Source organism: Nelusetta ayraudi, unplaced genomic scaffold, assembly GCF_046127955.1.
Source record: "Nelusetta ayraudi isolate G7.1 ecotype Tasmania unplaced genomic scaffold, CSIRO-AGI_Nayr_v1 ptg000120l, whole genome shotgun sequence".
Lineage (NCBI taxonomy): Eukaryota > Metazoa > Chordata > Actinopteri > Tetraodontiformes > Monacanthidae > Nelusetta > Nelusetta ayraudi.
In genome coordinates, this window is record NW_027466170.1 from 3779534 (window position 1) to 3799739 (window position 20206).

The following is a 20206-nucleotide window of genomic DNA, read 5'->3' on the forward strand; positions in this document are numbered from 1 at the left end:
GAAGGTGCCGAACAGCCCTTCCCAGATAGACTGGCGCTCGGAGCTGCTCGCAGTGTCCTTCCAGAGCTCCTCCGACGCTTCCGGAACGGGAGGCGCTCTGGGTCGTTTCCGCCGCCATTGCGGATTTCAGACGGAAGATCAGCTGCGGCCAACTGCTGTCCACCGATGCAGTGCTGGACGCGCTCGCAGAAAAGGGGGACATAAGCGACGCCTCTGCTGAAAAAAACTCAGCTCCCGGAAACGCAATTAGCGGCACCTCTCGCGTCCGTTTCGTCGTGATTCGGCTTCTCACCGACCTACGCTCCCCGTGAGGAGGTCGAAGCTAGCGCGGTGCCTGCTGCCTAGCCCCAGCTTAGCTGCGCGGCTAGAACGTCCCAGGAACTCCGGGAGGAGAAGCTCAAGGCGGGGGGAAAGGAGATCCACCAACATGGCTCAGATACTGCCCATTCGCTTCCAGGAGCACCTGCAGGTATGTTTGCGGGCTGCGGTCGTCGGGAAAACACCCGCTCCGAGTATTTGCCCTTCCTCCGCTCGTTTGACAGCTAGTTAGCCGAGCTAACCGATAAACGTCAAAAATCTGCAGCAAATGAATGACCTCCCCTCCCCCGACTAGCCGCCGGCTAACGGCAGGCTAGCGAGGCTAGCGCCGCTCATTCATTGCACTGACACCGATGCTCGGTCAAGCAGACGCTCGCTGTCAATGACAAAATGATAAGGGATGAATTGGCCGATATTTAAAGATTCTGTTTGTGGGCGCCGGTGACCCGTTCTCGCACACCCGCCGCTTGTGTCACATTAAAGACTCGTATCTATCGCACCATCAGTGGCTAATGCTAGCCAGCTAGCCGTTATGATCGCTCGGTGCCGTGTTGGATGCTGCTGCTGTCACGTCATCTGTCTTTATATTGTGGCAATGTGAGACGCCCCAGCTGTGGTTGTGGCGATATTGTCATATGAAATATTGATGTTAATACATCGTTCGCTAGAACGATTTCCGAAAACAACTCTAACGCTAAAAATAAAAGCGCTAATTCCATCCTCTATGTAGCGTGCCGCTGTAGTCTGACTGTGTCACACAGCGATAAGGTTCTGTCACGACGAAGCATTTTTGCGGCTTAAGACCGAGACTCCCTGTCTCATTCGGAGTGGTCTTCTGAGTTCTAAACATGCCCTGCTCTCGGTTCGGCTGTGAAGGGTTCGCAGCAGGCTCTCTTTCCCCCGTGTTCGAGATGACATCATATCCCCGTCACACACGCCGCGATCATTTTCGATGCATTTCCTCGAGCACCTTGCAATCGGATTAGAGTCCGTCCGGTTAATTCAAGATCAGCTACTGCATGTGCATCCGTGCTGCTTCCTGTTTATTTCGCGTGTTGTACTCCATTCCAAATTACAGTATGGAAGATGAATGAATGAATGAATGAATGAAAGTCCCTAACGTATTCCATGAAAATGTTTTGATGAAGGATGCGTTTTGGGGTAAATTTGAACAGAGATCCAATTTTCCTGGGTATCACATTGGAATCATTGGCTCCATTACTATTGACTGCATGTCTATATTTAGTTTTGAGAGTTTTTCCAGTATAATTTTCAAGGTGTATGCATGGCAGTATTGCAAACATACAATTTTAAATATGTTTTTTTTATTTTATTATTATTATAAATACAATTTCATGCTTACTTTTTTTTTGCTCAAAATGATGTTTTACAACATTTTAGAAGCCCGTGTAGCATTTTTAATGAAAGTTAAGAATAATGAAGGAAAAGCCCAACCTATGTTACGATATCTTAGGGGTTCTTGGACATTTATTGGAGGGCTCTGCATATTCTAGAATGTTACATAAAAAGACTGAGTCCTGGCATCTAAAGCGCTTCATGTGTTCATATCAGCTCCAGAACCTGGGAATCAACCCAGCCAACATCGGGTTCAGCACCCTGACCATGGAGTCCGACAAGTTCATCTGCATACGAGAGAAGGTGGGCGAGCAGGCGCAGGTGGTCATCATCGACATGGCCGACCCCAACAATCCCATCCGCCGGCCCATCTCGGCAGACAGCGCCATCATGAACCCCGCCAGCAAAGTCATCGCCCTGAAAGGTAAGATCCAGCTCACACCCGCCCCCTGTAGCTCAGGAGTGTGCACGGCCTCTCCGGCACACGCACGCGCTCCGAGGTAAACAACACAGCAGCGGCGCACCGCACACACCGTGCCAGCGACACCGTCTCCTCTGTGTAAATCTGTCTCGTCAGTCAGTGACAGTCTGCCTTCATTTGATGTTCACATGTAGTTTTCACCCCATTTCTGTTTGTCGAGACAGGCCGACCAGCTAAACGCCAGTGTACCGACCGGCCCTCGTGTCAGTCAGACTGTTGATATTGTTGGAGGCCGTGCCAAGTGTCTTGCTTTCATGAATGCTTTTGTCTGTTTTTGCTTGTTTTTGCTCTTTTTTCATTTCCTACTGCTTTCTTATGTTTGCAGATGGTGAGTTGAATTTTGACTATCACGAGTTGTCATAGTGTGTACTCCTGTTTGCACTGTCTTGAAATGTTTGCACAGTACTGATAGACCTTGTGATTAATGCCTGACAATATGGTAGTGACAAAGCAGGGCATAGCAACACAGAGAGGGCAGCCTGAAGGGCTCCTACTCCTCTTCCTCTTCCTCCTCCTACTCCTTCTCTCTGCTCGTCTGTTCGTCCCATCGTACCGCTGTACATATGTTTTTATATTACAGCCGACCATTCTATCAAACATTCCTGCACTTGTATTCCCATTTATTAATATTGTGTAACAACAGACTTTAGACTAGCACTAGATGGGGATTTCTTAACAAGCATCAACCGGCCTCAGTGCTGAAGGTTTTATAATCTGAAGGATAAGATTCACGTCCCGACCCGAACACTGTTCATATTTCCCCAATTTCAGACTCCACTGACGCAGTGCAGTGGAGCAGCCAGGCATGATTAGTTACATGACAATAATTAGCCCTCTGTTTACATGCTCCTCCTAAAACTGACGCTCTGTCAGACCTTCCACGTGTTTGGAAGGGACAGAAAAACGGCTCATCTCCAGCACTGTGCGTTTGGGCAGCAAATTTCTCCATTCAGTCCATTAATACAGTGGCACACATGAATGTTGTGGAACGCTGGAAAAGCAAGTTTTGCATAAAATGTGATCGTTGCCTCTATCAGCTATTCAAGTTTGTTGCATTTGTTAAAGCAATCAGTAAATAATCCATGCAAGCATGTGTTGACAGCATGTGTTAAGTCAAGTAGAGAGATGTTAATGATGGTGGGTGTGTTTGTCCTTGGTAGTAACTGAATCCCCCCCTGCTAACCTTAGGCTGTGGTGATTTTAAAAACAGTTGGAACATTTTAATTTAATTAAATTTTTTCCAAACATTTTTAAAACATTTGTGTTGAGACGCATCAACCAAACTAAAGAGTTTTTCTTCTTTGTTTATTACTGAGTCATTGATTTTAACCATTGGAACTTTCCTTTATTAATTTACGGTTTGTTTGATTTTTTTAATAAATGCTTAATAAATACCAGTATTTCTGAACCTGGGTCTAATTAAATCTGGAATTTATTTTTTGGACACCAAAATAAATAGTCCCTTTAGTTTGGTCCAACTGTGGAAAACTAAAAGTAGAACTGTTGTGAGTGCGCCTGTCCGGCATCTTTCCCATCATCACATCTGTTTGTCTTCTTTGTGGGCTTTTTATTTGCTAATCTGCATTCAGACCCAACACAAATTCCCACATCACTCATTTCAGGATTAACATTTTCATACAAATCCCCGGGGAGCTGCAGAAACACATAGCAGGAGTTTGATTTACTCTTATGCAGAGGAGGTGGGAAGGGGGGGGGGGGGGCGCACAGCGACCTGAAGTGGGTGTGTTGTCTTGGAATAAAGGTTTACATCGAATCTGCTTTCTTTTAAAAATTTTATTGGCACAAAGTTTGTACAGACAACCTGGAAAAGTGTTTTTAAACAAATACATTTCCAGCCAGAAACACATTTTTAATGGATTTGTAATTTCTATAAAAAAAAAAAGGAAATAAGAGTTGCAGTGAAAGTGGTGTTTAGTGAACCTCCAGTTGTCAATGATGGATAAAGCCGAGATGGTAAAACTAGATTCCAGACGTTCACTTGAGGTTTACGACCGAAATTTAAGCCAAACAAAACAAACGGAAACCAACATTTAGCCTGGACTGAACTTGCTGAATGCAGATCCACCACCGTAGTGCTTCCCCTTCTGTTGGTCTTGCCTCTTGTCTCCACACCAGCACTGGCTTCCCGTACGATCCTCTGTTTTTTGTTTTTTTGTTTGTTTGAACCGAACCGAACCCTGACTAGCAGCAGCTCTGCAGCAGTTCGCTTGGTATGCCCGGCTGCTACCTGCGTCTCCTCCCAGAGTCTGTGCCGTCTGTGTGTGCTAGACTTCCATCGTGTAGCCTGATGATTGTGAAACCATCTTCACGCCACCGGCCGTGTCACCTGACATCCTCTTGGGTTCCTTACAGCCGCAAAGACGCTGCAGATTTTCAACATCGAGATGAAGAGCAAGATGAAGGCTCACACCATGACCGACGACGTGACCTTCTGGAAGTGGATCTCGCTCAACACGGTGGCGCTGGTCACGGACAACGCCGTCTACCACTGGAGCATGGAGGGCGACTCTCAGCCAATCAAAGTCTTCGACCGCCACTCCAGCCTGGCCGGCTGCCAGATCATCAACTACCGCACCGACGCCAAGCAGAAGTGGCTGCTGCTCATTGGCATCTCGGCACAGGTAGACAAACAGCAGTGTGCTCCTGGGATGGTTTCTCTTTTCTCAATCCTCTGTATTTTATTTACAATCCAGTTCCGTTGTTTTGCTGTAATATTCTGTGCAATATTCTTCTTCTTCTTTTTTTTTAAACATTCTCTTATCATTAAAATCTTTTGGCAGCTCGTTCATGTTTTACCTGAAACTCTCCCCGATCCCGGCCGAACCTGACCTGTTCTCTGCTCCTCAGCAAAACCGTGTCGTCGGAGCCATGCAGCTCTACTCGGTGGACAGGAAGGTGTCCCAGCCCATTGAGGGACACGCCGCCGGGTTCGCACAGTTCAAGATGGAGGGAAACACGGAAGAGTCAACTCTGTTCTGCTTCGCTGTCCGTGGACAAGCGGGAGGAAAAGTAAGATTTACAGCAGAACCGGCGGGTCGGGAATCAGTCATGTCGGATCGGGTCGGGACGGTGCGGGGCCGAATTGAATTTACCTCTGCAGAGATTTGTGTGACCGAGCTTTGTCGTATTGCCTCTAGCTGCACATCATTGAAGTGGGAACTCCGCCCACTGGAAACCAGCCATTCCCAAAGAAAGCCGTGGACGTTTTCTTTCCTCCGGAAGCCCAGAACGACTTCCCAGTGGCCATGCAGGTAGGAGCACTGGAGAGAACACTGGGGAGACTGCCTATTTATAATGTGACGTCTTCTACTGGTTATGGGCTCACTTCCTGTTAAACTTGCATCAAATCCATTCCTCTCCCCGTATGTTCAGATCAGTTCCAAGCAGGACGTGGTCTTCCTCATCACCAAGTACGGCTACATCCACCTGTACGACCTGGAGACTGGAACTTGCATCTACATGAACAGGATCAGCGGCGAGACCATCTTTGTCACCGCACCCCACGAGCCCACCGCCGGAATCATTGGAGTCAACAGGAAGGGACAGGTGCGCTCCTCATCCCACCACATACTAATGCTGTAGTCTAGACGGCGCCGACCGAGATCAAGACAAGACCAAGACTTTATGTACCAACAAAAAATAACAATAAAAGAGAAAAAATGTCCAGTATCTTTTTTTAAATTCAAGTTTGCTTATCAATCAAATCTTTGCCAACTGTTTTGAACCATTTAAAAAAAAAAATGACTTTGCTTCATAAAATCAAAAAAAAAAAATGAACTTGTAATAAGGGGGTGTGTCACAAACAGGGTGTAAAATGGCAACAGCTGGATTTTTTTCCCCGTTATTATCGCGTCATTACAGTGTTGGCTGAGTCTTGACTGGTCAAAAATCCCGAGTCCGTCCAGTCCGAGACTGAGACAAGACGGAGTAAAAATGCCTCCGAGACGCTTGAGACCAAGACCAATCTCGAGTTCTACAACAGTCCTACATTCAACCTGAGTTCCGGGCCCCTCTGCCCCGGCCTGAAGGTGTCCCCTTCCCCCGCTGCTCCAGCGGCTCTGCAAAATGAGTTTTTGCCGAGACGGAGTGCGAGCTGGGAAAGTTGCCGCTGACCCTTTCAGTGATGTTACGCGACCTTCGCCGAGGAAATCTGTGTAGCCGCCGGGGTGTAGCTGAGTGTGGAGACATGTGACGCTCACAGCAGGAGGGCTAATCTTAGCCAGGCAGTCAGAATACGTATTGTAATCCTGCCCTTGGCTCTCGTGGGTGCGTCTGCCTCACACAGCATAGTGCACCGAGTGCACCGAGTGCACGACACCAATCCCCCGGTTTAATTTAGAACGGTTGGAACTCACGCTTGGCACTAGAAAGTAATTTAATTAAAATCTATTTCAGTCAGCAGAGGTGCTAGTAAAGAATGTTGCAGAAATTCACAAGTGATTAGCACTGAATCAAAACAACGGCAGGTGTCAAAACTGTGTGTAATCCTGATTGGAAGTCACTTGCACGCAGCCGCTGTGCGTCTCCAGGTGCTGTCGGTGTGCGTGGAGGAGGAGAACATCATCCCCTACATCACCAACGTGCTCCAGAACCCTGACCTGGCCCTGCGCATGGCCGTCCGCAACAACCTCGCCGGCGCTGAGGAGCTGTTCGCCCGCAAGTTCAACACGCTGTTCGCCGCGGGGAATTACTCCGAGGCCGCCAAGGTGGCAGCTAACGCTCCCAAGGTACTGCCAGGGCGGCACCGCGCTCACTGCCGGGGTCAAACAACGTGACGCTACTCACAGATCAACACCGACACGAGCTCAGACTAATTAGACTAAGCAGATTTGTTCCAAGAACTGTGATCATGCACAGCCAGAGGGAGCGCGAGCTGTGATAAGTGCTCCCGGATTATTTACAAGTAGTCTCCCAGAACACCAATGTTTCCGTTCTATAACTCCCCCTGTATTCAATGTTTCAAGGAGGCGTCCTACAACTTGCTGTCCTCCGTCCTCTCCAGGGTATCTTGAGAACCCCGGACACCATCCGTCGCTTCCAGAGCGTCCCGGCTCAGCCGGGCCAGACCTCCCCTCTGCTCCAGTACTTTGGCATCTTGTTGGACCAGGGCCAGCTCAATAAGTTTGAGTCGCTGGAGCTCTGCAGGCCTGTCCTTCAGCAGGGCCGCAAGCAGCTGCTGGAGAAATGGCTGAAGGAGGACAAGGTGTGTGAATTGTCAAAAACCTCTGATTTCCAAACCAATTAAAACACGCGAGGAAGTGGTTTCAAGAAATCCATGTTGGCCAATGTGTTCAGTCACCTTCACTCTTACCCCTCGTCACTCTGTGTGTGCAGCTGGAGTGCTCCGAGGAGCTTGGAGACCTGGTGAAGTCGGTGGATCCCACGCTGGCCCTCAGTGTTTACCTCAGAGCCAATGTCCCCAACAAGGTCATCCAGTGCTTCGCGGAGACGGGACAATTCCAGAAGATTGTCCTCTATGCCAAGAAGGTTGGTCAGGCCTCTCCAAGGCGACTGCAAAGTCGGTCTAGCTGCGTCTTCACTTGCTTGAACATGCGCTGCACACGCAGGTGGGCTACACCCCCGACTGGATCTTCCTGCTGAGGAACGTGATGCGCATCAGTCCAGAGCAGGGTCTTCAGTTCTCCCAGATGTTGGTTCAGGATGAAGAACCACTTGCTGACATCACACAGGTAAAACTAACCTGGGTTTAATATGTGTTCAAACTGTGAGCAAACGCATGCTGGATTGGAAGCATTGACCAGAGGATGGGGATGTGTCAGATGTTTCCCATCAAAGGGTTGTGTTTGGCTTGCGCCAGCCGAGACGGTGGCGACTGTGGAGTCACTGACTCTGATTCATAATTACTGTTCACAGGTTAATTCATTTGGTTTCTTCTCTGTGTGCAGATTGTTGACGTGTTCATGGAGTACAACCTGATCCAGCAGTGCACGTCCTTCCTGCTCGATGCCCTGAAGAACAACAGGCCCATGGAGGGTCCGCTGCAGACACGCCTGCTGGAGATGAATCTGGTGCACGCACCACAGGTACTGCAAAGGAACTGTCGAGGAATCAAACCTCCCAGTGGCGCTGCGCTGAAGTCTGAATGCTGAAATTGAAGTTTTGAGTTGGAATACTTTTTGCATTCAGCATTAATCTGCGTTTTCCTTTTGGCAGTCTGTTTGGGTATTAAAGCTTAATCACAGCCTTGAAACCATTTTTCCTCCCTTTTTAATGCCTTGTAGGTTGCAGACGCCATCCTGGGCAACCAGATGTTCACCCACTACGATCGCGCCCATGTGGCACAGCTGTGTGAGAAGGCTGGTCTCCTGCAGAGGGCGCTGGAACACTACACAGATTTGTACGATATCAAGCGTGCCGTGGTGCACACACACCTTCTCAACCCTGAGGTACGACACACACAGATGACTGTAATCCAGTTTAGCCATCAGCTCGAGTGTGTTGGGATTTTTCCGTTTACATTTTTCTCTTCATTGGGGTTTTCTATGTTTGGTCTCTGCAGTGGCTTGTGAACTTCTTTGGCTCGCTGTCAGTGGAGGACTCCCTGGAGTGTCTGAGGGCCATGCTGTCCGCAAACATCCGTCAGAATCTGCAGATCTGTGTCCAGGTGGCCTCCAAGTACCACGAGCAGCTCAGCACTCAGTCACTCACCGAACTCTTTGAGTCCTTCAAGAGTTTTGAGGGTAAACGCTGAAATCCCACCGGTTCTGTTCTTATTGTGCAGATATTGGGATTTTTACACATTTCCACATTTACATTTTTTCTGCAGGATTGTTCTACTTCCTGGGATCCATCGTAAACTTCAGCCAGGACCCGGAAGTCCACTTCAAATACATCCAGGCTGCCTGCAAGACAGGTCAGATCAAAGAGGTGGAGAGAATCTGCAGGGAGAGCAACTGCTACGATCCTGAGCGCGTCAAGAACTTCCTCAAGGTCGGAACACCGACACTGTCCACCGTGCAGCCCATCAGTCGACTGTACACGAGTGTAGCGCTGATGGCCGTTTCTTCTTCTCCTCCTCAGGAAGCCAAACTGACTGACCAGCTGCCACTGATCATCGTGTGTGACCGCTTTGACTTTGTACATGACCTGGTGCTGTATCTGTATCGCAACAGCCTGCAGAAGTACATCGAGATCTACGTGCAGAAGGTGCAGTGCGACTTAAATGGCCTCGCAGGGGGATGAGCAGTTTTTCGGGGCAACACAATGTGGCATGATTGTGCTCGGTCAGTCATGCAGATTCTTCAGATTCTTGACTGAAGAATCACGTCTCATAAATCAGCTTTGCCCTCAGACTTTACTGACTCCATCGTGACTTCTTCCAGGTGAACCCGAGCCGTCTGCCAGTTGTGATCGGGGGACTGCTGGATGTGGACTGTGCAGAAGATGTAATTAAGAACCTGATCCTGGTGGTCCGAGGTCAGTTCTCCACGGATGAGCTGGTGGCTGAAGTGGAGAAAAGAAACCGGTAAGAAGAGATCCATCTCTCCGCTCAATGAGTCTGCTGCTGCTTCTGCTGCTGCTTCAGGTCTGTGACACCTTGGCTGGGAATCTGTCCGCCCTCTCCTCCCCCAGTCTGAAGCTGCTGCTGCCCTGGCTGGAGGCTCGCATTCACGAAGGCTGCGAGGAGCCGGCGACCCACAATGCCCTGGCCAAGATCTACATCGACAGCAACAACAACCCAGAGCGTTTCCTGAGGGAGAACCCCTTCTATGACAGCCGCGTGGTGGGCAAGTACTGTGAGAAACGAGACCCCCACCTGGCCTGCGTGGCCTACGAAAGAGGACAGTGTGACCAGGAGCTGATCCACGTGAGTTAACGTCACCATTTAGTCAAAGCACGCTGTTGGAACGCGCCGTCTTCACGATGCACCTGTCGCGTTGATGTCCACAGGTCTGCAATGAGAACTCCCTGTTCAAGAGTCTCTCCCGCTACCTGGTGCGTCGCAAGAACCCAGAGCTGTGGGCCAGTGTCCTGCTGGAGACCAACAGCTACAGAAGACCCCTGATCGACCAGGTCTGGCCCCCAACGTCAAAGACTTCTGGCTCCTCCTCAGTCTGTCTATATCTTCACCTTGCTGTATCCTCTTTCCCCCTGCAGGTGGTGCAGACAGCCCTGTCTGAGACTCAGGATCCCGAGGAAGTGTCTGTCACAGTCAAGGCCTTCATGACTGCCGACCTTCCCAACGAGCTGATCGAGCTGCTGGAGAAGATCGTCCTGGATAACTCCGTCTTCAGCGAGCACAGGTGTTTGGACGTCCCACCGTTTCCCGCCCCTTGTGAGAGTATTAAAAGATGTTTTCCAAGATTCTCACAGTTCTCATTGTTTTCTCTCAGGAACCTCCAGAATCTGCTCATCCTGACGGCCATCAAAGCCGATCGGACACGTGTCATGGAGTACATCAACCGTCTGGACAATTACGACGCCCCGGACATCGCAAACATCGCCATCAGCAACGAGCTCTTCGAGGAGGCCTTCGCCATCTTCAGAAAGTTTGATGTCAACACTTCTGCCGTGCAGGTCAGTGAAGCTGTCTGGTCTCAAAGTCTGGTTTGCCAACATTTATTTGAGAGTCGCAAAGGCCCCCATCTCTCGGAGCACTCTGTCGAAATGGACACAGACAAGATGTCTGAGACAGTGCAAACATAAAGAACATTACAATGAGACCTGTACATGATTATTGTGACATGTAACATGAATAAAGCACCATTACATTACTCTGCCCTCGGTGGTCCCAGGTCCTGATTGAGCACATCGGTAACCTGGACAGAGCCTACGAGTTCGCCGAGCGCTGCAACGAGCCGCCGGTGTGGAGCCAGCTGGCCAAGGCCCAGCTGCAGAAAGGTCTGGTCAAAGAGGCCATCGACTCCTACATCAAGGCCGACGACCCCTCCGCCTACATGGAGGTGGGACAGGCTGCAGCCCAGAGCGGTAAGTCACCGGCACCGGCACGCACCCCGAGGTCGACTGAGGAGAGTGGGCGTGGCTCTGGCTGCGGCGCTGATCCGCTCGCTTGTTCGGCCTGCAGGAAACTGGGAGGACCTGGTGAAGTTCCTGCAGATGGCCCGCAAGAAGGCCCGCGAGTCGTACGTGGAGACGGAGCTGATCTTCGCCCTGGCCAAGACCAACCGCCTGGCCGAGCTGGAGGAGTTCATCAACGGACCCAACAACGCCCACATCCAGCAGGTGAGTCGCACGTCTCAGAGGGAGACAGACAGGTAGGCAGTGAGACACACACACACACGCTGTGGCTGTGTTAACAGCATTGTGTGTCTTCCTGTCCTCAGGTGGGCGACCGTTGCTACGACGACAAGATGTACGAGGCGGCCAAGCTGCTCTATAACAACGTGTCCAACTTTGGCCGCCTGGCCTCCACCCTGGTGCACCTGGGCGAGTACCAGGCCGCCGTGGACGGAGCCCGCAAGGCCAACAGCACCCGCACCTGGAAGGAGGTGAGTTGTGGGCCGCTGAACTTAAAGAGAGCAGAGAGGAGGAGTTCTCCAGCGCGCTTCGGTGACCTTCGCTTCACTCCGTCTTCCAGGTGTGTTTTGCGTGCGTGGATGGGAAGGAGTTCCGCCTCGCTCAGATGTGCGGCCTGCACATCGTCGTCCACGCCGACGAGCTGGAGGAGCTCATCAACTACTATCAGGTACCACCGCCATCGTCGGATGATGCTTCATGGAGGAAGTTTCCTTCTCGCTTTTCCAGTCTGTTTCTCCTCTTAACCCCCCCCGCCCCCGCTGCTCTTCTCCCCTGCAGGACCGCGGCTACTTTGAGGAGCTGATCACCATGTTGGAGGCCGCCCTCGGCCTGGAGCGCGCTCACATGGGCATGTTCACAGAGCTGGCCATCCTCTACTCCAAATTCAAGCCGCAGAAGATGAGGGAGCACCTGGAGCTCTTCTGGTCCCGCGTCAACATTCCAAAGGTAGCCAGAGCTCACACACACCTCTGCCTCTCCTCCCTTCTGCACTATGTGTGAACACACAGTATCCATCTGCAGTGTAGAAAGTTAGAAAGATAAACAAAAGAAAATTCTTGAGAATGTATGTCCAAATTTTTGACTGCTAATGTGTATAAATATATGAATAAAAAATATATTTAAAAAAAAAACGTCACTGTCCTGATAGAGATGAGGCTTCCTGAACATAAGCCTGCTAACGTGTGTCTTTGTATGTGCGTGTGTGTGTCTCAGGTTCTCAGGGCAGCGGAGCAGGCCCACCTCTGGGCCGAGCTGGTGTTCCTCTACGACAAGTACGAGGAGTACGACAACGCCATCATCACCATGATGAACCATCCGGCTGATGCCTGGAAGGAGGGCCTGTTCAAAGACATCGTCACCAAGGCAACGGCAACACAAAGCGCCCACCAGAGACACATGGGAGCCTCCTTTTCTAAAAAAAAAAAAAAAAAAGCTCTCGCTGATGGTTTTTCTGTGCTTTTCCATTCCAGGTGGCCAACGTGGAGCTCTACTACAAGGCCGTCCACTTCTACCTGGACTTCAAGCCACTGCTGCTGAATGACCTGCTCATCGTCCTCTCCCCCCGGCTGGACCACACACGCGCCGTCAACCTCTTCAGCAAGGTTGGTGGATGCCTCACATCACCAAGGATGAGATTTTTTGACAAAAGAACCTCTTTGGTAACATCCTGCTTCCTGATTGTCTTCGTGCAGGTGAAGCAGCTGCCTCTGGTCAAACCCTACCTGCGGTCCGTCCAGAACCACAACAACAAGTCGGTCAACGAGGCGCTCAACAACCTCTTCATCATCGAGGAGGACTTTGCGGTGAGATTCTTTTGGAGTTCACACATTTATTGATATAGATCCAATATTAAGGTCCTAACACACCAGCAACGAATTTGCAGGTGGCGCATAATTATTATTTTTTTTTTTAACCTTATGAAGTCAAACCAACCTTCCACGTCGGCAGCGAATTTCCACAGAGCAAAAAAGCAACTGTTATCTTCTCACTCTTGTGTCGAATTTTGCGCAGGCAAATCATGTGGAAGCATGAAAAGGTTAATTGGTAGAGACTGGAGACGAGATGCAGACACTGAAGGACTAGAAATAATAAGCCTAAAACACAGAATTCACAGTTCTATTCCAGCTTATTAAATGTTGACTGCCTCCCTCTTCACCTCAAGTCTGTCGTTCTTTAAAAATATTTAATAGTGAAAATCAAACGTTTGATCTGTGACTGATTTATCATTGGTGAGATTTTCTGAGAGGTGGCTCCATCTCTTGCATTGAGTTTTCTAACCTTCGTCGCAAAACCTCTCTGACTCCGCCCAACAGGCCCTGCGCACCTCCATCGACGCCTACGACAACTTCGACAACATCTCGCTGGCCCAGGGCCTGGAGAAGCACGAGCTGATCGAGTTCCGGAGGATCGCCGCCTACCTCTTCAAAGGAAACAACCGCTGGAAACAGAGCGTGGAGCTCTGCAAGAAGGACAAGCTCTACAAGGTTCCTGGCCTGCCACACTTCATCTCCTCACCCCCAATTCAAACCAAAAGCGCCTGCGCGGAAACTTCTCCGTATCCCCTCACACCAAGCACCTTTCCTAGCGTTGGCGTCTAGCAGGTGGCGTTAAACCCCGAGACGCTGTCTTTTCCCAGGATGCCATGCAGTACGCGTCCGAGTCCAAAGACATAGAGCTGGCGGAGGAGCTGCTGGCGTGGTTCCTGAAGGAGGACAAGAAGGAGTGCTTCGCCGCCTGCCTCTTCACCTGCTACGACCTGCTGCGGCCCGACGTGGTGCTGGAGACGGCCTGGCGGCACAACATCATGGACTTCTCCATGCCCTACTTCATCCAGGTCATGAGGGAGTACCTGTCCAAGGTGGGTGTCGCGGCCAGCAGCGCTGGCTTTATGAGAGAGCAGAGAGCGGAACGTCTCAGGTAACCCAACAAGCAGCGACACAGCGCCCCCCTCTGACCAGCGTAAGAACTGGCACTCCCACCCTCCCAGTACTGCCTGTTTTTTTCCCCCATCTTCCTGTTCTGTCCATCGTGCGTCATCACCGCTCTGGTTTTTATGTTATCTCTGTCTTTCCATTTGGATTTTCATCCATCTGAGCTACTTTTTCCATACAAATGTCTTCTACAGGAGATTGACAGCTGCTCCGTCACGTCATTCATCATTTATCTCTGTCACATGACCAGGAGATTAAAAACTAAAATGACCCGACTGTTGCTTTTTGAACAGACAGCGGACCAAATTAAACTGTGATTGCTCTCTTTTTTTACATCCCTTAGAGAAACAGTCTTTGTGTGTCCAGTTGTTGTTTTAAACTGGTTGAAGCAGCCAATCATAATCCAGGATTTAAACTCAACTCCGTCAGGCCCTTAGCGCAGCGTTTCCCAAAACAGTCCCCCAGTAATCTCACATCTGCATTTGTATCAAAAGTGGCGTTACTACTTCCTGCATCCGTGTTGGTGACAAGTTGCCTGTTTATTTTTCTCTCCCTGTCGGTTTCTGTTCTTGGAGACTTCCATTTGTTTTTTTTTTGTTTTTTTTCCTTTTCCTCCTTTAAGTTGCCTCTCTGAATTTCCTTTCCAGGTTGATGCGATAAAGGAAAAGGTGAAAGTCGAATCCATTTTCTAATAATTCTTTTGACACCCCTGCCCTCCTGTAGCCTGTAGTCTAAAGGAGTGAAAAGCAGAACTTGCATGACCCCCCTCCCCCTCCCCCACTCTCCTCCCTCTCCTTTTTTCATGTCACTCTGCTGCTTCTGATCGTTCTGAACTCCATGCCTCCACTAGACCACCGACCTTACACTGTGCTCCAGGTGGCGCTCTTCACCCCTCCGTTGTTCAACACTGTTTGCCAGCAACAGTTCCCCATCTGAATTTTAGCCTTTGGTGTTTATTCCAGTGATCAGTAACAGGTCATTGGAATTCTGATATTAGTGGTAAAACCAACTTGGCTTGTCAGCTTCCGCTGAGTGTCTTTGTTTGAATAGGATTTCTAAATATTTTGACTATCGTCTTTTTTTGTGGCTGGGTAAACGGCTCATTACCTGGCAGGGAAGTTTTGAAAAGCAAACGGGAACAAATTTAATATGCAAGATGATAATAACAAGGATGTTTTCAGCAAATGTTCTTACTTTTTCCTCATTTATATTGTTAGTCTTTATTTATTTTTTTATCAAACTAGAATTTAAAGGTCCCATATTATGCAAAATTTCATTTACTAGTGTTCTCTATCAGTGGTATCCTGTCAGCGACCCCAACAGGAATGATGATAGTCTGTCCCCCAAAGCACTTGTAGAGTGAAGTCTTCTTGTGACGCTGCTCCACTGGAGCCCTAAGTCACACATCAAGTTCACCAGTATAATAAAGGACCTTTGAAAGAACGGCGACTCTTCGAGCCTTGTAAGAATTCTTGGCGCGGCGCCGGCACGCCTGTGTGTTGGACGGTGAAGAGCGCCCCCTGGACAGGGCTCCCACCTGCTGTGTGTTGCAGGTGTTTGTTTTTTTTTTTTCTTCTTCTCACTGACCCGTAGACCTTCTCCAGTGTCTCCCGACGTCACGTAGCTGCAGTCGTGCTGTGAGCAGGCACTGAGGTGGGGGGGCGGGGCCCATTTACCGCCTGCAGTCGACTGCAGGTACGCGTCGGTGATGAAGTAACCTTCTGTCCTGTCATTTCTCTGAATATGATGAGTGGTTTGATGTGACGTTTATCTGAGGAGTCAACCAGGAGTTTGTTTGGGTGGGGAATCAAAAAGACATACGACATAATCAACACGTAACGCAACCAGCATGTGCCTCCCCCCCCCTCCCCCGCTGGCATCAGCAGCACTGGGGCTCGGCTCGGCTCGGCTCGGCGACATGGTTGTTGGCTGCGCCTGCTTCTGGAGGCCTTGGTCTGGCAGTGTTGAAAGCATTCCTCACTCCCTCTCCTCCACTCGGCTCTCCTACTCCTCCTCCTCCTCCTCCTCCTCGTGCACTCTGTGGAGGAGGCGATAACCAAACTGCCGCTTTCGCAGCATGTCTCTAAACCCTCCTCCTCTCTCTGCCTCCACTGACACCCAAAACGACGAGCCCGCTTAACCAGACTGGCTGACTGACCGTAGCAGCACGAGCCAGACGCGCTGTAGAGAACTGAACCCTCGACCGCCGCCGCTGCCGCCACCTCCACCCGAGGAGGACGAAGGCCAAGCTCGACACTGCCTGCCGCGTCCTGTCCGCTGTTCTCCTCTGTGTCTGTGTCTGCTCAGCTAACACTGGATAAAAAAAAAATAATGCTCACTTCACGCGGTCACGCTTTGATAATAGTGTCAGCAAATTAATCTGCTCACATTTAAAAAAATGAAAAAAAACAAACAGTTGAACTTAAATGTTTTTCACAGGACTCGTTCCTGGTAATCAGTCCAGAATGTGGTACTGTTCTATCCAAGGTTCCCCCGATGACTTGGCTTCTAACTCTGAGACCACGGGCGTCAAACTCATTTTACTTACGTTTTACCACATAGAGGAAAATCTATCACCAAGCAGGCTGCACCAGAAAAATCATGGTATAATAATAACTTAAAAATAATAACAACTTCAAATTGTTTTACTTGGAGGACTCTGCACTCTGCATCCACTGTCCTCTCTTTGGAAAGAGACATTTTGGGACAATGAGGTTGTCAATTAAAGACCTGACAGGGTAGGCCGAAGGACAACATAGCTTCGGAGTGGCTGCACTTGATTGACGGTATTAACAGTAAGTTTGCGTCGCATAAACGCTATTGTGACACATTCAGAACAGCAGTTTCTTTAAATGGAAAAATTGCGGCTCGTTTTTATACTTTGCAAAATCATCTTATGGGCCAGAAAGACCCCGTTCGTTTGACACTGCTGTCCTAGACAAGGTGTAATGTTGGTGATATTTCTTTCCTAGCGTAAAGTCGCCAACCACTGACCCCTGGTGGAGGTAATCAGTTTTGCCATTTGATCTGGTACACTGTTCAAGGACTTTGGAATTGTTAAGTAAATGTTGTTAATTGAAACGTATCCCCGACCCACCCCCCTAAAAAAAAAGTCCTGCTTCTGACACTTATCATCTCATTTAATTGATGTATTTTAACGTTTCAGAGTGGAAGATGCCAATTAGCTCCCAGCGCTAACAATGGCGCGTCACGCCGGGCTTCTCTGATTGGTTCTCTGCTGAGCAGGCGCGTTGTTGTCTCGGGCGGGGGGGGTTTGGTTCTCTACGTCGTCTGAGTCTCCCAACACGTTTAGTGCAGGTGATTGTTGGCTGGATGGTGGGACCATTATAACCAGTAGCCCCCCTCCCGGACCCTTCCCTCGAACCCCCCCACCCTTCACCCCACCGCTCACACAGACCACGGCCGTCGTCCATCTCTCTGTGGTAGCTGCTCAACGTAGCCGTTAGCTCGACCCCCCCACCACCCTTTAGCCACGTTAGCCGGGCCTGCCCACCCTCCCGCAGCCTGCCTCTCTTTTTTTATTTTTATAATTTTTTTTTTTTGGCTTTTCTGTAAAATCTGGACTTTACTCGTCTGCGCCTGTCAGGAATGGTCCCATCTGTCAGCCAGTGAAATAACCCAGAGGTCAGTTTTCGGTACCCCCCCCACCCCCCCACCCCCACAAACCCACCACCACCGGCTCCTCTCACCAGCACCGTCTGCTGTCGCTGCCGCCAGGCCGCAAGCGTTGACGCCCAGCTGTGTCCTTGTGTCGCCCCCAGGTGGACAAGCTTGAAACCTCCGAGTCCCTGAGGAAGCAGGAGGAGCAGGCGACCGAGTCGCAGCCCATCGTTTATGGTAAACGGAACAGTTTGTGCATAAATGTTTTTTGCTTTGTCACTGGCTGTGCTTAGATCACCCCTAGAATTGTGCAAAACCTAAATATCGCAATAAAAACTGGTAATGAAAACAGCTAAACTTGGAAAAACCTCTGATATGGCTAAAAGGTTTTGATGCTCTCATGAGGGGATTTTTTGAACATATCCATGTAGACACAAAAGTGTCATGGAAACACTTCTTTTTGTGTGTGTGTGTGTGTGTGTGTGTGTCCTGCAGGCACGCCGCAGCTGATGCTGACCGCCGGACCCAACATGGCCGTGCCTCCTCAGCAGCCCTACGGCTACGGCTACCCAGCGGCGCCGGGCTACAGCCAGCCGCAGCAACCTGGCTTCGGCTACGGCATGTGAACCACTACCACCACGGCCACACACACACACACACACACACACACACACACACCTCCTGCCCCGCCCACCGTCCCTCCATCTTGTCCTCCTCCTCTTTGTGTTCCTCACCAGCTTCCTATGATCTTCTACTCACAACTCGGGGCCACAAGCAAAGCAACAACCCACTCTGGTCAATGAGTGTTACCTTTTTTTTTTATTATTACTGTTATTATTGTTATTATTAATTGTTATTATTGTTACGTTGTCCTGTTACAAAAGGAGAAGAAACCTGGAAGGTATTTTTTTTATTTGTCTCGTCTGAGAAGAAAATCGGGCAACATGTTGGTTTGTTTGTCATTTTTCACATTCCATATTTATGAGTACTTATTTTAGATTATTGTTTTTTTTCTTGTTTCTATGTTGCTGTCAAGTTTTTTTAAGTATTATTATTATTATTATTATTGGTCTATTGTTTGCGCAGACGTGGACTTGCTTAACGCTCAGCAATGAGCCTGTTGAAGTTGGTGGAGGAGCATTGGATTTTGCACTCGTGACAAAGAAGAAGAAGAAGAAGAAGAAAACTTAATGTAGAGAAGCTCTTACTTTTGATGTACCGAACATGTGAACATGTTGACATTGTCTCGTTTCTGTCTGTATAATGCATTTCATCATTGTATATTCTGAGAAGATCAAGAAGTAAAAAAAAAAAAGGAGAAAAAAAAAAAAAATAAGGTTACATAGAATATTTGAACATATAATCGCCACCTCGGCGGCCGATAGCTGGCAACACTAAGTGATGATAGTTCTATTCTGCACAGGCGTGTAGCTTTATGGAGTTTTAAACACATACAGACGTATGTTAACGTGTAAATGAAGGCGTGCGTGTGCGTGCGTGTGTGAGTGAGTGTGAATAAGAATTTTAAGCGCCCCCCCCCCTCCCTTTCAGCCTGGACCGGGCCTCCCCTCCTCCCCCGCCCCCCCTAGATGTTAGCTCCATGTATTTAGGTGACCTCTCGTGCCGTTGTACAGTGCTTGTGTGAGACTGTATCTGTGTATGTGCAAGGACGGGACCACGGCAACTGACCGACTGAACCCCCCCCCCCCCAACTTTCCCTCAGCCCACCCACCTGTACCATGCGTGTGTTCTCGCCGGGTGTTGTGGTTGTTTCTCCTCGGTCACCGTTGCTTTATTATTACGTTACGTTATCGGGTTCTTTTTGTTTGTTTGTTTGTTTTTTTGTTTGTTTGTTTTCTCCGTGTACAGACGTGATGAATTGAAAAAACTTGTAGATGGAGACCCTTCCCCCGACCCCCTCCCCCTCCACTTGCACCACCCTCCTGCTCCCCCCCTCCGCCCGCCGACCGACCCGTGTCCTCCCGGCACCAGCCAGCAGGGGGGGCAGGAGGGTGGGGCCGGTGGCTCGACCAGAAACCTTGAACACTCCCCCGTAGGTTTGTGTGTTGTAGGTGGTAACCATGGCGACGCTTTAGGTCCCAGTGCACCCGGCTCTACCGGTCAAGAGTGGTCCGAGCCGAGAGCCCGTATTTACCGTGACGTACCCGACTCCCTGACATGCTCTCAGCTGTGTGTATAGTGTTATCCTGACCCCGCCCCCACCCTCTCCAGACATAAGTTGAATTCTTCTTTCTGTTGTCATGCATAGTGATTTAAGGGGATCCGTCATCGATAAGAATCGGAAGAATCTTGACTCATCTGAAAGGGAAATACTAGACTCAATAAAAACTAAAAATTGTACCCAGGCCTTCTGTGGAGTTTTGTGTGTTTGTGTGTGAGAGAGGGAGGGAGGAAGTAATGATGTCTTTAATTCTGAGCATTTCTTTAAAAAAAAAAAAAATGTTGACAGTTTTCAGGC

At 49.5% G+C, this 20206-nt stretch overlaps 1 protein-coding gene across 3 annotated transcripts; it reads left to right on the top strand.

Annotated features, from left to right (window-relative positions):
* Positions 1 to 78: 78 nt before the first annotated feature.
* Positions 79 to 20093, top strand: LOC142904018 (clathrin heavy chain 1). Of its 3 annotated transcripts, XM_076049954.1 has the most exons (34): positions 79 to 469; positions 1891 to 2098; positions 4529 to 4797; positions 5024 to 5185; positions 5314 to 5427; positions 5549 to 5722; positions 6706 to 6903; positions 7179 to 7379; positions 7511 to 7663; positions 7744 to 7866; positions 8083 to 8220; positions 8419 to 8583; positions 8697 to 8877; positions 8964 to 9127; positions 9218 to 9343; positions 9520 to 9662; positions 9770 to 10004; positions 10088 to 10210; positions 10295 to 10440; positions 10531 to 10714; positions 10933 to 11125; positions 11223 to 11380; positions 11482 to 11646; positions 11736 to 11843; positions 11954 to 12121; positions 12389 to 12538; positions 12646 to 12777; positions 12868 to 12978; positions 13489 to 13659; positions 13812 to 14033; positions 14754 to 14774; positions 17714 to 17751; positions 17889 to 17964; positions 18223 to 18355. In XM_076049954.1, the coding sequence occupies exons 1-33, from the start codon at positions 428 to 430 to the stop codon at positions 17917 to 17919; spliced, it is 4917 nt and encodes a 1638-aa protein (XP_075906069.1). In that variant the 5' UTR covers positions 79 to 427; the 3' UTR covers positions 17920 to 17964; positions 18223 to 18355. The 3 variants fall into 3 exon arrangements, with proteins under 3 accessions (XP_075906069.1, XP_075906067.1, XP_075906068.1); XM_076049952.1 differs by lacking the exon at positions 17714 to 17751 and having other exon boundaries at positions 18223 to 20093; XM_076049953.1 differs by lacking the exons at positions 14754 to 14774; positions 17714 to 17751 and having other exon boundaries at positions 80 to 469; positions 18223 to 20093.
* Positions 20094 to 20206: the final 113 nt, after the last annotated feature.